Source organism: Stegodyphus dumicola, chromosome 6 (assembly GCF_044657685.1).
Source record: "Stegodyphus dumicola isolate Sdum_Otavi_A_Nest chromosome 6, ASM4465768v1".
NCBI classification, from domain to species: Eukaryota; Metazoa; Arthropoda; class Arachnida; order Araneae; family Eresidae; genus Stegodyphus; species Stegodyphus dumicola.
In genome coordinates, this window is record NC_140773.1 from 63224618 (window position 1) to 63243480 (window position 18863).

The window sequence follows — 18863 nt, forward strand, 5'->3', positions numbered from 1 at the left end:
CAAGTTTTATCCTTCTTGAGAAGTTCTCGTATATTTCCTTTCAGTTTAAATTAAAAATAAGTTACTTAATAGTTCAATATATTACAAATAGCTGAATAAATCTGAATTTGAAAATTTTAACATTTAGCTGTCAAATATTAAAATTTAGCTATCTGTTTGAAGTTCAAATTGTGACACCAACAGAAATTTCTTACAGATACCCCTTTTTAGATTTGAAGCAAACTATAAGTGTTCTTTACGTTGTTTTTATTCATATGTTTTGACAAATATCTAGTAAAAGTTTTTAATTTAATTAACAAATTTTGCTTTTTTAAAAAAATAAAGAAATTTTTTTTCTGGTAATTGCTGTCAGTCAGCTACTTTCAAATTATGCGTTGGTCCGTGTACAATGTAAGTTTGAGACCATTGTTATAAATATCGTTTACGTAATATGTCTTCTTGCATTGTAGCAAAGTGCCATAAAATTCGTTGGATATGAGAAAGATAGGGATATTGTTTTTCATATTTTTCCAAAGGACAATTTGCTTTTGGCGAAAAAAAGGGATACATGTGTCTAAGACTGGGTTCTATTAATGTGAAGAACGCAAGATCTTATTATTTTGAAATTAATAAATAAGCATCATTAACCTTTTAAACGCTATAAATGTATACAGTAATAACATCTTCTGTTCTAAATTAAAGCTATTTTTTACGCACAGTTTTCTAAGGTTGCTTTTTCAAATTTAAAATTTCTTTTATTATTCTTTTCTTTTATTTCATTCTGAGATTTGTGTCTTTGCAGTCAGTGTCAACGACTATGTCATCACTCCTCACTTTCTATTTCAGGGGGAAAAGATCTATGAACTAGCAATTCTCTTCTAAGTCCTGCTTTCGCTTCTCTCCCACGAGACACTGACTCGGGACACATCACGAGAAAACGGAAGTCACGATAATGGCTTATGTATATTACGCGGTAAGCCAGAAGACCATTATGTTATTAACTTTATGTAATATATAGAGAGGTTTACTTTTTAGTACTGTAGATTGTAAATAAATAAAGTGTTGTCCTGTACAACGTATCTATTACTAAAGACGCCCTCATCACATCTGTGTTAATACGCAAAGAAGCCACAATATGGTGAAAGACTTACACCCGTATAGTTATATATAGGTACTACCTGCGATTCCAGTACCTGTCACATCTAATAATATAAAAGCAGTTATATGAAGCACAAAACTCTTAATTTAATGCATCCTTCTCATAAAACTGGGAACATTTTCTCTCCGTTGTTTGTCAGTATAATGACCATGTAGATAAAAATCACTGCAAGTTTCCTCATATATTTAATTTCTAAACTTACTCTCATTGCTTAAATGTGGTCTAGATTCTCTTAAAGAGTTCTCTTCGATGATATCAACCTCAAAGCGGATATTTATCGCAGGCTATGATGCGAGATGCGAAATAAATATATAGTATTAGAACACAGTTCTGAGAAAAGTATTCCGTAAGGAATTTGCAGGAGATATCTTAACCAAATCATAATAAATGAAATATCGTAATAAATCTAATAGTGATAGCTTTATGATTCCGCCATCTATTACTTTATTATAGTTATTGGTACCTTGTAGAGACTTTACATTTTCACACATAATTTTATATGAGGTGAATAATTATACAATGGATTAATTAGTTTTTTAATAAGTTGTTACATAACAAACTAATACTACATAGGCTTTACTCTAGCATCATGGTGGGGGGGGATTTGACAGTAAGCATTTCTATTAAATGAAGATTTAACCCAAACTTAAAACATGCAATTTGTCACCTATTAGTGGACTTTAATTGTTTCTTACAAATTTTCAAACAATAAAAAATATAATCAAAATTAATTCGTAACCAAACCTCCTGTTATACAAACATGTAATAGCAGAAATCAAAAGCTTCTTATAAATATGGAAGAAAATTTACAATGCAAAAGTTAACAATAGTTGATTACAAATACAGAATACATCCAGCACGTTTTCCTTCTTCTGGAGGTGTTAACTCCTATTTTCCTAAGCAACGAAAAGTTAAAAGGAATTATCGCATACCTTTCACGTGTATTGAGAATACGGCAAAGCACACTAGGGTTCAGCGATTTTACCGCTCGGCCGCTGGTGGGCCTGCATACCTTTCACGAGAGCAGTGTCAAAGAGCACGAGAGCACGCAATGCGTTCTCTCGTGATGTTACTGGTAGCAGGTCAAACTAGCAATTAGAAAAACCATATTTTGAATCCCATCAAAGATGCAGCTGATTTTTCCTGTTTCTTGTTTCGAAAACCTCTACAGGCTATACAAAAAAGTGTATGTCTTATCTACAAAATGTCTGTACAGTAGTGCCAAGAAAAATGCTATAGACGATTGTCGTTTTTTAAGGAGGAAAACATTTAAAGACTTAACATATTCTGCTGTAGCACCAAAGAATACCCGTGCAACTAATTATACGGATAGTGCTCGAATACTGAAAGTGCTATCAATTATGGACACATATTGCAAGCTGGATGAGCTACCAGTTCAGCACATTCAGCCAGCAACTGGAAGATCCATGTCTCGAGTCTGAGAAGGGCATAGTTGAATTTCATGTTTCTTATTCCGAAAAACATAATGGCTCTACAAAGTTATTTAAGATGTATTTTCAATAAATCAGTATTTTTCAGTTAGATCAGTCAATAAATTCTAGTTCAAAGCACAGTAACTTCAAGGTACCAGAACAGCAGTTTCTAACAGTAAAAGTATCTTAAATAACAAGAATAATGAATCACACTTGACTTGCATATTGTTGCGTGCGTACAGGTTTGCAATAGATTGACTGCACACAGTACTGTTCAAAGCCTAATAAAATTTATTGAAAAAACACTTCATAGTTATGGAACTTTTCAGAAAAATACTCGTGCAACTTTGCAGAGTCTCACAGAGAAAAATCAGTAGTTAGAACTAACTAGAAACTACTAAGAACGTTAAACAAAACGCAATGCAAAATGTATCGAAAAAGCGAAGCTCTGACGGATATCTCAATACTCCGAAGTCGGTCTGAACAGCCAAAACTGAGAGTAGATGTTCTTTCTAGTCTTATACAGTTTTCACCCGGCCGTCGAGAAATATCTAGCAAATTCGATTTCTCGAAATTACTGAAAGGCATGTACGGTTAAAATTATATCTAAGGGTTATAGTTGGACATATAGATTAATACTAATTCAGAAGTCAAACAACAAAAATCAGCGTTATACCTACAAAATTTTCACAGGACTAGTTTCGATGGTTTTACCGAACCATCATCTTCAGCTGCAAAACCGCAAATGAACAAGATAGGAAATAATGATTAGATAAGATAAGAAAGCCTGAACAAGAATAAGCAAGTGGCGCCATCTGTTGGCGAAACCAGAACTAAAACATAATTTCTCTAAAAGCCAAAGGCAAATTTGGATTGGAATTAGGATCGTTAACTAGAACAGAAAGATTTTTATGAATGTGAAATGCCTCTAGAAAATCCAGTTCTCCAATGGAAGATGTTTTTTGAATAATTTTGGCAGCAGAAAAATTGAAAGTGTGATTTTCGGACCAGCAATGTTGAGCAACAGAAGACTTCTGTGTTTCCTTTTTTCTAACATATGCCTCGAACATGATGGTTCGGTAAAACCATAGAAACTAGTCCTGTGAAAATTTTGTAGGTATAACGCTGATTTTTGTTGTTTGACTTCTGAATTAGTATTTATTCGGCGTGTTATGTCTTAATTATATAGATTAATCACAGTTATTCAATTAAAATACCTATTACTATTATACAGGGCCGCCAAATTTGATGACAAAATTAGTCGCCCCAAACATCACCAACTTGGCGATATCTCGCCAATTTAGCAAGATAGCCATTTACTTAATGTTCAATAGACTTATCTCTGTATTCTTTCTTTTTCGGCAAAGCATCGAATCTTTAGATTTTCAAGTTAAATTATATCCCCCCCCCAAAAAAAAATTACATTTCATTAAAACTATTTACATATGTACAAGTACAAAATTTGTAAAAATATTTATTTATACTAAACTAACTTGCGAAATTATGTATCTCTGGGAAAGAATGAATACAAGTTAGTTAAGTTATTGTACTGACTCTCTCAAAAGTGAGGACAAGTCAACTAAAATCTTACTTTTGAAACGGAAAATTAAAATGAAACTTCTCAACGTTAAATTTATTTTATATACATATATAATTACATATTTATTTATTTGAATGTACATTGAATTCGGCAAACATCCTACTTTTTTTAAATATAAGGATATTTTGCGATAAAAAGCAATTTTGTGATAAAAATAAGAAATAAAATTATTTTTATCGCAAAATTGCTGAAATCTACTTATAAAAGCGATAACTTTGCCCTTTAAAAACTGCCAAAGAGAAATTGATGGCATAGTAAGAAATAAGAAATTGACTTTCAAATTACATTAAATCCTATAAAACCAAATTATCTTTACATTGATGCTGCTGTTGATGTTTATGGACTGATACTCTTACGAAATTTTAGGGTGAAATTAATGCTTAAGAATTACTTTGAGAGAGTTTCTTTAAACATTGTAGATCATAAACAGCAGTGTCAGATGAAATGTTATTAAATTATTTGTTAATTTTACAGGCAAGGTAAATTTTTCGCAGTTGTTAGCAAGCATTCACAAGTCACAAACTACAACACCACAAGCATTCCACAGCTTCTAATTTGCTCTAATATAGGACACATCGACAAAATTCATAGAATAAACTTACTTATTTTTTATGAGGATATTTGTTTTGTTGTGCTCACTTTTGATACTCATGAAGAATGCAGCTAGGGATCAGTCCTCAAATATGTTACCGGACCAAAATGCCACCACTCACCTATAAACAAAGAAAGTTGTCACTCTCAGTCAACGAAAAAAATATTTCTAATTGATTCATTCATTTTCTATAAATGCATAAAACAATTTCTATAAGGATTCTGCTTTTAAAGTCACACCTGAGGAATTAGTAAATGAAAAAGAAATAAAATTTACAAACAATAAAACAATAAAGATTGCTTTAAACACCACCGTATCGTTGGGGGATCTTAATTAATTTAATTAAATTGAAAGCTATATTTCTGAAATTATACAAGACAAGGCTATTAATTTTTAAAACGGCAAATAATAATAAAATGAAATGAAAAGTGGTTTCGTGTGTTATTGAGTTATATCAGACAAAGCCACTTTTCATTTTACTTAAAGGTTAGGTTATTTGAAGTATGGAAAAGTACACGCGGGCTATGCGTAATGCGACGGATTTCTTCCTGGGAAACGGGATCATATTCGTGTTACACATGGAGAAAATCATGAAAACCAATTACTCAGCCCGTTCGCCTGGGTTTGAATCCAGATCGAACTATCAAAACTGAGTGGTCTTAATCACTCGGCCATGGGCGGAGTGATCGGTCCCGAACGTTGGGTAAGACATGGACATTTGTCGTTCTAGCAAGAGTATTGAAAACCCATCAGTACGAAAGTCCTCTTGATAAACGTCGGTAGAAAAATAGCGACAGCAGACTAGAAAATTCTTCAAAGCATATGATAATTATATCAAATGGTATTATATAGTTCTAATTATGCAGAACTATCGGGTATTCTATAGACAATGTGGATTTTTCATTTCTTTTTACTGTTTAGTTGTTTAAGTGGAAGAGTGAAATAGTAATGGGGACTGATATCACGTCAGCTAGCTGAGAAAGTCAGATAAAATAGAAGGATGTAGCTTTCAAAATTAAATATGGCACGCACAATAAACTCTGATATATATGTTGTTTTTAGACCTCATTTCAAATCTTGGGGAATCCGTCGTGAAACAGATCATTCAAAGAAGATTATACGGTATTTCTCCCACCTCCTTAGCGTGCCTTCGTGGTGCAGTGGTTCTGCACGCTGGGCCGATATTCCAGAGGTCCGTGGTTTGATTCCCGGCGTAGGCGTTTGCTAATTTTTCATCTCTTTTGCTTCCAAAAATTACCTAATGTCTCTACAAGATAACTATACGCTTTAGTTCCTTAAATATTCTTTCTAGACATTTGGAGACATGTATGTTTCCAAAGACTGATAATGCTTAGCAAAGCCTCGAACTGTAAATTAACGCTAAATTTCATAGCTATTGTCGGTTAATGTGCAACATTTGAAGCTAATGATGTCACATGATGTGAAGGTTTTGATTATCTTAAGTATGGTCGTATATTTGACATATATTAAATTAATTATATTATTTTCTTTATGATTTACTAAGACCTAAGAAGTAAGAATTCTTTAGGTTCCTTTTTTCATCAAATTTGTTTTCAAGGAAAACAAAAAAAAAAAAAAAAAAAAAAAAAAAGTATAAGCTTATATTTTACGTAAATCGTAATAAAATGAAATCAGGAAAAATAAAACGTATAGAAAAGTGAAATCTATTATTTGTTTAAATAATCTCACATGAGTAAATGGTAAATTACTACTTCATTAGGCAAAATACTTTGTATAATTTGCATAAGTAATATCTAATGTAACGAAAAGAAGTAAGAGAAAGAAAGGTCTCAGTAAAAGATTTCGCCCTGGGCCTCTAGTTTTGTGGATCGGGCCTCGGTATGTGTAGGATAAACCATCCTCCTTAAGCACCGAAACGATCCTTTGTGTCATTTAACAACATCTTTGACAAATAAATTTTTTTCTATGAATGTAGCTTGTGAATCAGCACATAAATTATTTATTAGTCAACATCGCGAAGTTCAACATATATGATTCTAATGTATTTAAATTGTATTATCTCATTATTGCTTGTGTATTTTAATAACTATGGTAAAGTGTTCGACGGCTGTCTATCAAATGGGAAGGATGCTCCGTGAAGGACTATTTAAACGAAATGGATGAAAAGCATGACCCGTGCAACTCTCTCGTTTATCAGGATTTAATCCCGAGTTGAACTACCATTGTTCAGTGGTTTTAACTACTGCGCCATTACTGAGCTTTACCGTATCAATGTGTACTTGTATATGATACGAATTCAGAGTCATTATAAAGCTTAGCGAGTTCAGTTAGGACTGAAACCCGAAATATGAAGATTCGTAGTCTTCCTCTAAATCATCAAGCAGCTTCTCACAATTTTCCGTGATGACTGGTATCCGAGTTATTCAGTTCTTAACCGTTATCAGCGAACAAGTCTAATTAGGTTCACGTGTTTCATTACAAACTCAACGAATGTGCTTTGAAAAAGGTTCCTAAATTTATGTTCAAAGTAATGAAACAGTTTCACTCCGCATTCATTTATTAAGTCACAGACCGAGAAGGTTATCATTAGATCTATGGCAAAGTTTAGCTCAGGCTGATTGCAAAGTATTATCCCTACAACCTCATCATCAGACTCCTGAAATATTTACGTTTTTCTCTTTTTTATTAAAAAGCATTCTGGCAGCACTTAAGAACTAAACTGATTCCATGCTAACGGGACTGCATGTTAAAAAAATTTAAAAGTTCGTCAGTCTGTCACTGGCCGAGTGGGTAAAACCACTAACTACTGATACCAGTTACGCTCGCTTTCGATTCCCATTTACTTAATGAGAGTCGTATCTCGCGCGTAACGTCCTGCAATTTCTTGTGGAAAATTATCTATGAGAACAACACCCTTTCGAAAGCATCCCGCGTGCTTGTCAAAAGTTTAATGAAACAGGCAAATATATAACTGGTTTTTGTTCGCTAATGCTTCATGTTTCGTTGGCGAAGAAGAACGGCCGTTTATTGAAGAACGGATAAGATTTATTGTTCTAACGACTGAAGAAATGTATTACTTCTTTCTACCCAGTTTTTTTCTACTGGAGTAAAACTAAGTGACATTATTCATCATTTTTATAAACGTGATAAATGCAAACCTTCTGGAAAAACAAACAACAAAAGTCCCCCAAATAATTATTTTCGAATCATAATTTTTGCCATTGAATGACTATTGTTTAAGTTTTGCGAGCTTTACAATTTAACAAACCAAAAGCATGATATTTTTTTTTTCAGTCAAAACAATCCGATTTTTTAAGATAAATGAGTTCCTATACTGGCTGAGACTTTGTTTCGCAGCAATAAATAAATTGATTCTAGTAGTTAGATGCTTGTCAATAGTGCTGTATCTGCGACTAAAGCATTAGAATAATCCTTTTGTCACCGGAGAACAGTTAATGCAAGACAAGGTCAACTTTTTGTTTCCTTTTCTTTCGGTTTCCTTCTCTCATCTGTAACAATGGCGCCTTGATCAAGATTAGCTTTTACACGGAAAAACAATGACAGTGGGTTTTGTTTTGATTCAGAATCTATTCAGGGAACCTAATAAATATAACCTTCTTTTTTTAAGCTAACTCTTTTCTTCGTTCCTTTTTAGATGCGAGAAGGAAGAAGATGTGGAGAAAACGGGATCACAGCCTTGAGATCAAAGAACTTGGAGATTTAGTCACGGAGGAGATTCTCCATTTATATTTTTAATGGAGTTTTACAAACTTTTAGGGTAATGTAATTTTACGAAAATTAATGCTAACGATCTGCTAATTAATATCTTACCTGCTTTAATTTGGAAACAATATTCCTTCTTTATAACAAATTATGTTCCCGAAGAATTAAATCTGCCCCTGTGCGTCAAGCACATTATAAAAAATGAAAGATTACCAACCGGAAAAAAAAAAAAAAAAAAAAAAAAAAAAAAAAAAAAAAAAAAAAAATGAAAAAAAAAAAAAAAAATGTACATAGAATGAAGAAATTAATATAAGTAGGTCACAACATAAGTGATGTAATTCAGTCCTGGACATATCTTTGAGACAAACTCGCGCTTGTAAATGTGTCTGCGTAACGTGCCTGTGTGACGTTTGTAAATGTGTCTGTGTGGCATGGGGACACTCTAAATATGCGGTGAGCCGAAAGTCCTCTCGAGAGGTTGGTGATAGGGAAAGAAGGATGGAAGACCCTCGGACCTGTCCCTCCGGGGTGGTCTCCATCAAAATTGGGTGGGGGGTGGTACTGAGAAAAGCCGTATGATCACCTGTGGGGTGCTCAAGGCTCTTGCAAATGACATGCACAATCTTGCACTCCTTGCCACGATGAATTTCGTGGGCTTGTTCTGATATTACTGTCAGACAAGTGAGATAAGTCACAACAGAACAACACATTCTTTGTTTTGAAGCTGTGAAGATGGCAACGATTTGTAAACCAATTTAAAATAGAATCCTATTTTAATTTCGAAAACAGTTAAGATGCTGATTTTATTAATTTAAAATCGTGAATTTTAAGATTCCAATAATGCAGACCATAGGATGTTAGCACCTTGGTTAATATAATTCAGAAAGGAGAACAGAAAAAAAAAATGGCGAAGGAAAAGAAGGGCGAAGAGAAAAATATGTGTGCTGTGCAGCTGGCAGTATGTTCCGAAAATAACAGTTACATACTTTCTTATTTAGTAAAAAGAAATGCTCGAAAAGAAAAAGAACTTTAATAATACTTTTTATTTTAAATGTTTTGGTTCGTTTGTTTCTTCTTTTCTCTACTTTTTCCCAGTCTTAACTACTAACAAAAATGTTTGTAATCTAAGTAAAAATGATTATAATCTGATCTCAATCGATACCAGTTCAGATTACAAAAAATATTACAAACGTAAAAGAAAAATTACGTTTAAAAACCTGAATATGCACTTAAGAAAATGAAAATAAACTGACATTTCGATTTTAAACCACTACAGATGTGCTCAGCTGATCATTGTTTACGTTTACAAGTAAGGTTTTCGAAAAACGAGAGTTATAGAAAACTATTTGGGACAGATCACTGAGAAGACAAAAAATTTTACTTCGCGGTGGACCACACAGAGATGAGAAAATCGTATGTGTCGGTCCCCACTGTTTCCAGGCTTTTACGATGGGACAAACGACATGGTCTGACATGGCAGACGCAATAATTCATTCCAGTTGATAGTACAAGAAACATAACTTTACGACCAGTGTCAAGAGATTGTAGCGATTGTAGTGTGTCTGTCGTCAAAGCCTCTTGATTTCAGGAGGGCTGACCAATCAATGATCTTTTTCCCCCTCTGATATTGTTCCAGATATAACGAATCAGAGGATATAAAATGCAACTCATAAGTTAAGGAAGCGTGGCTTATTCAGGCTGCCCATTGTTTCCATCGGAATAACACCCTAGTATACTCTTGAACTGTCGACTGGAGAGACGTTCGTTATCAGCATCCTCACATCATGAGGATTATACTTTACTACGATAATTATTCTGTACTATCTATGAATTATATACATATATGTGTATGTGTGTAAAGCGCTCCTCGTAATTGTAATAAATATCTTTTGAGTTCAAAAATGTAGTAAGTATTACGCAACGTCACAAATGTACTACTTATTATATGGAGTCAGAAGCGCAACTTGCCGCCGGTTACCCACGAGTTAACATCAACATTGAGCAGTCAAAAAAGTTAAGCTCTTTCCGTGCGCAGGATTAGTTAACATCAGTATTAACGCATCAAAAGGAAGGAAAACCCAGATCGTATCTGTATAATGCTAAGTAAAAGAAAGACGTGACGTGCATGTATATTTTATACGTTGTTAAAACAAGTCCAAAATTTTCAGCTATTCAAATTTTTCAAATGTTTCTTAACAACATTGCTTCGGTATCCGTTATAGCGCAACACGAAAAAATAGTTTCATTAACAGACTTAATACATCAACAGAAATAGTACATCCAACACAATTATCACAGATCTAAAATTCTCGTAGATGGTATGGTTATTGTGATAAGGATGAATTTCTTAAATCATGGCTTTATTTGGATTTCTTCCAAAATCATGATTTATGTGAGAGATAATAATATATATTACAAAGAATGTTTTACTTTAAATTTTATCATGTGCTGTAACAAAATCTCTTTTATTTAGTTTCAATGGCTCACTAGTTGAAGGATTTATAAAAAAATATAAATTTTGGAAAAGTTTTCAGAAGGCATTATTAAATAAAATGGAGATTTTGTAGGGGATGCTAGTCAATATTTAAATTTTATTTTCAAAATTACGAAGCAATGAAATTAAAAAAAATTGCTGAGTTAAAAAGAATTTATGTCTGGCAGAAGTTTATTAGTTGATAACCAACCAAAGTCTAGAAAATAAAAATTAAAGTCTGCTGGAGCAACTTAACAAAAGAATTCTTCAAAGCAGTACAAAATTTAAAAAAAAAAAAAAAAAAAAAAACCCTTTAAAACTAGTAAAACTATTACTTTTTAAACGCAAATTTTTGCTACAAAGTTTTAATTTCGGTCATGGTTTCAAATAATTAAACACTGCTGTTCTTTAGACAATTTTATGCAAAATAATTTCTTACGTTTGAAATAAATCGGAAGGGCAATTTAGAAGTGCTCTGAATGGAATATCCAAACACGGCTTCTTAAAAACGTTTATTATGCAACTTACCCAAAGCGGTCACTTTTCAGTTCTGTAACGTCAATTTTTCGAATTAAAATTTTTTCATTCTTTTCAGACTTCTAAATGTCTTCTACAGAATTTGAGAGAAATGTTAGCCCCCCTTCATTCTTTTGAAATTTTAGTATTTGTGTGTAGATTAAGTTAGTTATTAACATAAATATGATTAAAATTAGGAGAAAAGATAACTTAAGGTTGATGAAGACTGAATTAAAACACTGCCGATTTCGAGAGCGGTCAGAAATAGGTTACTCTTCTTCAGGAGCAAAATAAAGTTTTCAGACCAAGGCTACGCTATATGTGCGAAATGATTGGTTAGTGTATTCATTAACTGATTATGCTAAAACACGTGAGAATTATTTGTCTTAATAGGTATGCCTTTGCGAAGAACTTCTTAGCTCATACTCACATCCCGCAGTGGAAATCTATGAAAATTCCACGCAGCCAGCTTGTTCACCGACACCCATGCACAGAGAAAATTAATTACCGTTATTTGGCGGTCTTATCCAGTCAACCATGCGTGCATAAAAATACATTTTTTTAGAAATTGATTGTTTAGTAACATAAGTATGTACTAAAGTTAAATTTTGAATGGCAAACATAGTTTTCAGAATACTTTGTTTCAAAACAGTAATTAATCGATTCTGAATATTTGATCTCATGACCTAGCTGTGAAATGTCCCTATCTGGGGAATAAATAAAAATTTAAAAGTAATATCAATGTGATTAAAGCTTTATAAATAATAAATTGCTATCTGACAAGAATTGTTTCTTTTTGTTGTTAGAATTACAATTACGTACGTATTTATTTAACTATGAAGTATCTATTCTACTCTTTCAATTTGGAGTTTTTGACATTTTCTAAACACTTATCTGATTTAAGCAACCTCTATAATGTAAATAATGTATGTTGTTACATTTAGTATTCCTTTAACCTGAATGTACGAGCTAACCACAATATTTGTCTTCCAAAAATAAAAGTGCTAAAATTTCTGACTTTCCCTTTTTTTAAAGCTAAAAAACAATATTGTACTGCAATTTTGTATAAAATTTGCAATTTATCGTTAAAGGGTAATCTGAGTTAATAATGTCGTATAGAAACGCGAAAAAATTAAGCCAAGAAATGGTTAACACAAATCGCAATAAATACGTGCATGATGGAAAAAATATTAAAGTTATTTTCAAGCACACCTAAAAATCTATTACTTAGGAAAAGTTTCAAGAAACGTTTTCACGAACTAAAATTTCTTAGGTTTATGTTATTTATAAAAATAATAATTGGAAGATATTTTATAACCTAACCTATCTTCCAATTATTATTTTTATAGATAGGTTAGGTTAGGTTATTTAATTACGGCAAAGCCTCGAGGGCTATCTGCCTAAAGGAAGGAATGCCTTCGTTGAAGACTTTCTAAGGTAGACTGCCTCGTATACACGTTACATATGGGGAAAACCACGAAAACACCCATGCAGCCAGCCCGTTCGCGGGATTCGAACCTCGGACCGAACTACCAGTGTTTATCGATTTTACCGCTCGGCCGCTGGTGGGCCAATAATTGGAAGAAGTGCAATCCAAATGTTACTTCGATATTTATAATTCCAATAAGAAGTCTTGATGCTGACAGAACATCGGTTACTGAAGTAGTTGCAGGACATAATGTGGCTGACAGTGCTGAGGGGCGAAATACCTTGTCTGTTGCTATTCGAAATGTAGCCCCATATTTGTCAACTGTACGTGTACAGTAGTTTCTCCATGAAGACAATTTGGCGATAGAGATATTACGTTTATAAGTTGCTTGCTGTTTCTTGTAATCCAAAAAGTATTGTTGTCGTAATGAGGGATCCCTCTCTGCCTGTGCCCTTCGCCTTTGTGGCCGAAGCGCTCTTCTCTCCATAGCAAGTTCAGGAGTCCACCAGGAGGCTCCTGTATACGAAAATAATTTAGGTATGAAGTATAGCGACATGGTAAAGCTAGGACTGATATAATTTCTTTTTGGTCGGCATTACCTAATAACATCAGCGATTTGACTGTACCAAATAGCAAAGAGATGACATTGATATTCTTAAAAATTTACGTACCATATTTCTGTAAATAATACAAGTAAAAATATTATGCACCCTTTAATGACGTTAATGCATTTATCATTTATATTCGCAAGAAGTATCACTGCTTAGCTACCAACATCATACTATTTAAACGAAGCACAGAACGAGTGTTTCTGCTTTCTGCTAAAGATGCTATTTCTGCTCTCAAAGATTCAGAGCAATGAACAAATAATTAATTTAAAAAATAATGAACAAATAAATAATAAATTTAGATACTGAGAATAAGAGTGAAATAAATTACACTTGCTAATTATATTTAGAATTTCTAATGATTACAACAGTTTCCTTTGACATCAAACGTAACACCAGAATAAAAGATTTGACAATGCTCCCCAAAATAGTTAAGCTTCAAACAGTAATTTAAATTAAGAATTAGAGAAAGAAACAAGCAAACAGAGCAGCTAATGAGCTTTAATCAAGTTCATCGGAAAGTTTGCAAATGTGGGAACAATCCGAAGCGATAGAGATGTTAAGAAGGGAATTTTAACAGACGAAAAGCGGATTTAACGACTTTTAAAGTTGTTAATTCTTTTTAAATTCACCTTTCCTACATCGGTAATTACAAGAACTAAAATTCTACCTAGCTGGATCCAATTTATTGGGCATATTTGCTTGAAATCTCAACTCTGTGCTTATCAAAGAATTAAATATGTTAAATAGAATAAACATTACTCGATGATTCCAATAGAATACAAATAGTTCAGTAATTTAATTAAATTTTAGTTACGTTTTACTAGGAAAGGCAGTGTTAGAAAGGTCTAGATCCCTTTTGAAATTCACTGGACGCCTTCATTAAAGCGGGTATACTTTTCTTTAAATTTTCTTCCATGTACCGCCGATAAATTATTAAATTAAGCTTCTTTCACGTATTAAAGAGATAATAAGTAATGACCTTTTTAATTAAATATTTGAATGAACGTACTATTCTGAAAGAGCAAAGCTCTCTTAATTTGTTAGTTAGCTTTCTGCTGTATAATAATTGATATTTATTTCTCAAATTTTCTTTAGACAGTAAAACTCTTATTCAGTAAGTTCTCTAGATTTTGCAATTAATTAGTGATTTATTAAAAAACTGTTAGCAAAAGATATTGAATAATTAGAAATTATTATTGAACCATTAATAAATTTAATTATCATTTAAAGAAAATAAACACATTTTTTTAAATTCAGGATATTAACGCAATATCAACGTGGCGTTAATGAATACGTTTCATTATTTTAGAAGAATGTCTATTTGTCACTAATATTTTCTAAGTAAATTGAAAAATAACAAAGATCAATGGTTTGCCTAACCCCGAAAAATGATTGGATATTTAGATTTTGTTAGATATTTAACATCCGCCTTTACTTGTCACCAAATATTATAAATGATTCTAAAAACGATTAAGGATTTATCCAAATTGTACTCTTCGGGACAACCAACTGTAAAAAAAAAAAAAAAAAAAAAAATCTTTCTCCAGTAACATCCAGTAAGCTTTCTCCAGTAGCATTGCAAAGAAGCAAAAAATAGGTGAATATAGGTTAATTATTTTATGTAACCGATTCGATGTCAACATCAAGATTTTCACTAATATCATCACCAAAACGTAGCAACTAAAACCAGATTGTCATTCTATTGAAAATTTGTAGGCGTTTAAAATGTCTAATTGTTTAGAATGGTGGTTTAAAATCTGTAAATCTGTAAGCGTTGGTTATAAGAGGCTATCTAATTATCTGATAAAAGTTTGGTTACAGATATAATAGATTTTTCTAAAAACGAGCTGATATGCAGCGCATATTGTAAATACTATATAAACGAGCATATTGTAAATACTAGAGAAAGGAAATGCTACGTTTAAAGCATATAAATTTAAATGTCAAAACATTAGCTACATTTAGTATTTCTAGAGTTAATGCTTGCTATTGAGGTTAGTAGGTAGATGGCACACTAATATTCCTTACATTTTGATTTATTAACACAATATTTTATTTGCTTTATGTACGACCAGCCGCATGCGAGGAAATCGAAAAACACATCGCCATTACAAGCGTTTTTACTCGCATACTGCTGTTCACTTTTTGCGTCTTCTATCGGCATCTTTTTTACAGTGCCAACTATTGGCAGATTCTCCGTTTATCCCGGATTCTTATGGTTTTACCCCCCAAAATTTTGTTTCTGCTTTTAATGCTTCCAAAAATAAATAATTTTACACTTTAAAAAATTTAAATTTATTGCGAATTATATTTTATGGGTTAAATAATATCACAAAGTTTTCGTAATCTTCTGACATTGTTATAACTCCTTTGGCTACCTTGCGTTTCGTGAATGGAAATACTTGAACTCTAAAAGCAACAACCATCGATCATACTGGGGAAATGGCTGAGTGAAGCATTTCTGACTTTGTCTTTTCAATTCCATTTCTATTCTACTTTATACTGTTATTTGCAGTCTGTTTCAAGCGTGGTTGTTGGGGACAGTGCATTTTTAATCAGTTCAGTCTTGGCCAGAAAATCAGTGTCAAGTTAGCAAAAATGTTTGAGGGCGAAGAAGATACACCCTATAAGGAAGGAATTGAAATCCCAAGCCAAACGTAATCAAATATATCTTAAGAAATGGAAAGATATGTTTTCGGGAGTTAAGCCGGGACTAAGAATCGGTCATTTTATACATCATGTAGGAAGTACTTCACACGGGGGACACACTGACGTGAGATAACTGAATAATGTTTAGTTTAGTGTTGGAATTTTGGTTTACTGTATAATCCAATGCACATTATAAAAGGCACAAAATTTAAGTTCAAATAAACTTTTGAATTACTTTGTTAATTTCAACAATGAAGAAGAATATGACAGTAGAACCGCGTGGAAATTTGTATCAGTATAGTGTATCATTCAGTAAAACGCTAGTTATACCAGGATAGACTGCTGAAATGAAACATGTGCTCCTTTTTTTGGTGATTCGACGATTGCTTCCAAACTTTCATGCGGATGAATGGTGAAGTAGTGAACGATACAGAAAAATGTTTTTGTTCCTAAAAGGTTCCTAGAATGTATAGAAAAGATTTCAAAAGGTTTTTTTCATTGCTTACTGATGCATCAAACAAAAACAGTCGAGAAATGTTCTCAATTTGCCCTGATACTTTAAAGGAAGGGCAGAATAAAATTCTAGATTTTGCTGAAAGTGCTGAGGAAACGTCTATGGCAATTACTAGTCAAGTATCTCAGAACTTCGAAAAGCATAACTTGGATGTGAATTATGTGTATTCTCATTGTGCAGACAACAGCAATGTAAACTTTGGAAAAACAAGCACATTTGGTAGATCAGTGCTAAGAAGTCAAAACCTAGATTTACCTATTAGATTTCTCTTATCATATCACAAATAAAACAAGTTTGCAATGGACAGATTGAATCCTGATGTTGAAACTGCAATCACTTCTTTCTCTTTCTGTTAAAAGAAGAGAAAAGATAAATCGTTCTTTGAAGATGTAAATTTGAAGTGGACTGAGATTTTGAGGCTTTTGTAAGTAGGTGATACTTACTAATACCAGCCATTTATTGACTGCTTCAGAACGGGGAAAGCAATTAAGTTTCTTCAATAGTACTACATACTGTCCAAAATTATGTTTTAAAACTTTTATGAAAGATAAGCCATAGGAAGCAAGCCTGAACAACACAAAATAACAGTCAAATTAAAATTGAAAAAAACTAATAATCCAAGACTACATAATTTCAAAACAACACGAAGCTGGCTCAAAACTTCGTACCGGTTTAACAATTTAAATATCGGCAACTATAGTGCGAAGCCGAATAATACAATCTTATCTGAGCTAGATAACCTAGTAACGTGGCCCTGACAGTCAGAACACGCTCTACATTAAGCTCTCGAAACCTTCCTTTAAATACTATCTTTTTCTCTCTCATTTACATTCTAGTAAGGAAACCAAAGAAATCTGCATTTGTTCTCGTCGGGATCCGAACTCCAGACTTCCCAGTTACGCGTCGATGATGCTTCCAGTAACACCACGAAGGCATGCAGAAAGGAGGGAAAAGTACCTTATACGAGTAAATCCTAAAATTGAGTAGATGAGTAGAGAAAAAGAACTCATTAATGGACTGTCTAATATTTCATGTAAGTGAAAGTGTTTGCATGTATGATCTAGATGGGCAGCAGCTATCGAGATTACCGTTGCAGCAGTTTGAACAAAGATAGTGATAATATAGCAAATTGCCTTACATTTATTTTCAGCACCTCAGCTTATGTACCAAATATTTCCATCTGGTACAAAAATCATCCAAGTGGTAAGATTTTTGTTCAGGGTCCCTGGCTCAAATACTTTTGCGAAACTAATCTAACTCATGAAACAGAAGTTCACATTTAATAAATGCAAAACTCCAGAGGTTAGAGTGGACTGTGAAACACGTCCTATTTAAATTTTATACATTTGAAAAGGATTATATTCAATTATTAGAAAGTGTTAAGAGTTAAGTAAAATACAATTAACATAATCTGATCGACCAGCTCATGAAAGTTATAAATATATATTTGGGTGTTCTACAAATGTGTGCTAGGTAATATTTTGAATATTCTGTAGATATGTAAATAGGGCTATGTTATATATGTTGTGTTCTATGAATGTGTAGTAGGCCTATATAATACAGATGCATAGTAGTTTGTAATTGTGTTGATTATATATATTTTATAGGTTATTTATTATATGTAAAAATGTTGTTATATACAAACAAAAAAGTAGTAACCTATTTTTTTTTATTTTACAAAATCTAAAACCCTTAGATGCATTTCATTATAATTTGTTATCTTAGAAAAGGTAGGACTATAGGCCATTTCCTCCCAAATTCAAGCCCCATAACTAAAGTAGCGACTGCTGCGGAAAAATCTCGAACCCTCCGTTTACTGAAATCCCTTAGTTTTCTTTGTGTGGTGATGACGATTAGACGCTACGATTATAACAATGATTACACTGTGTATATAAACGTAAAACAATTGCACTGTTCGTGAATATACGATTATAACAATGATTACATTGTGTATATAAACGTAAAACAATTGCATTGTTCGTGAATATAGTTTTAACTTAAAATGCAGTTTTTCAAGAGGGATGTGGAGTTTTAGGACATGTGATAATGGTTTATGTAAATTGTTTCTTTAAAATCATTTCTGGTATACAGTCAGGGTAATATCAGCATTTTCTGAATTACTGACAGTTTCAAATGCAAATAATTGTAAGTTCTAAAACAAAATAAAGAAAATGCAAAGCCACGTAGGTTCGAGCAAGTCGGG

The 18863-nt window shown here is 32.8% G+C and overlaps 1 protein-coding gene across 7 annotated transcripts in view; it reads right to left on the reverse strand.

The window, feature by feature from the left end:
- Window positions 1-18863, reverse strand: part of LOC118181914 (voltage-gated potassium channel subunit beta-2-like) — a 262942-nt gene that overhangs the window by 112156 nt on the left and 131923 nt on the right. For all 7 annotated transcript variants that reach the window (XR_015041653.1, XM_085818411.1, XM_085818409.1 and 4 more), the window contains exon 2: window positions 4774-4884. Coding sequence is in view for 6 of the 7 variants with exons in the window: in XM_085818411.1 (XP_085674537.1) it covers window positions 4774-4823 (50 nt within the window). In the remaining variant the exon portion in view is untranslated. The remainder of the gene's footprint in view (window positions 1-4773; window positions 4885-18863) is intronic.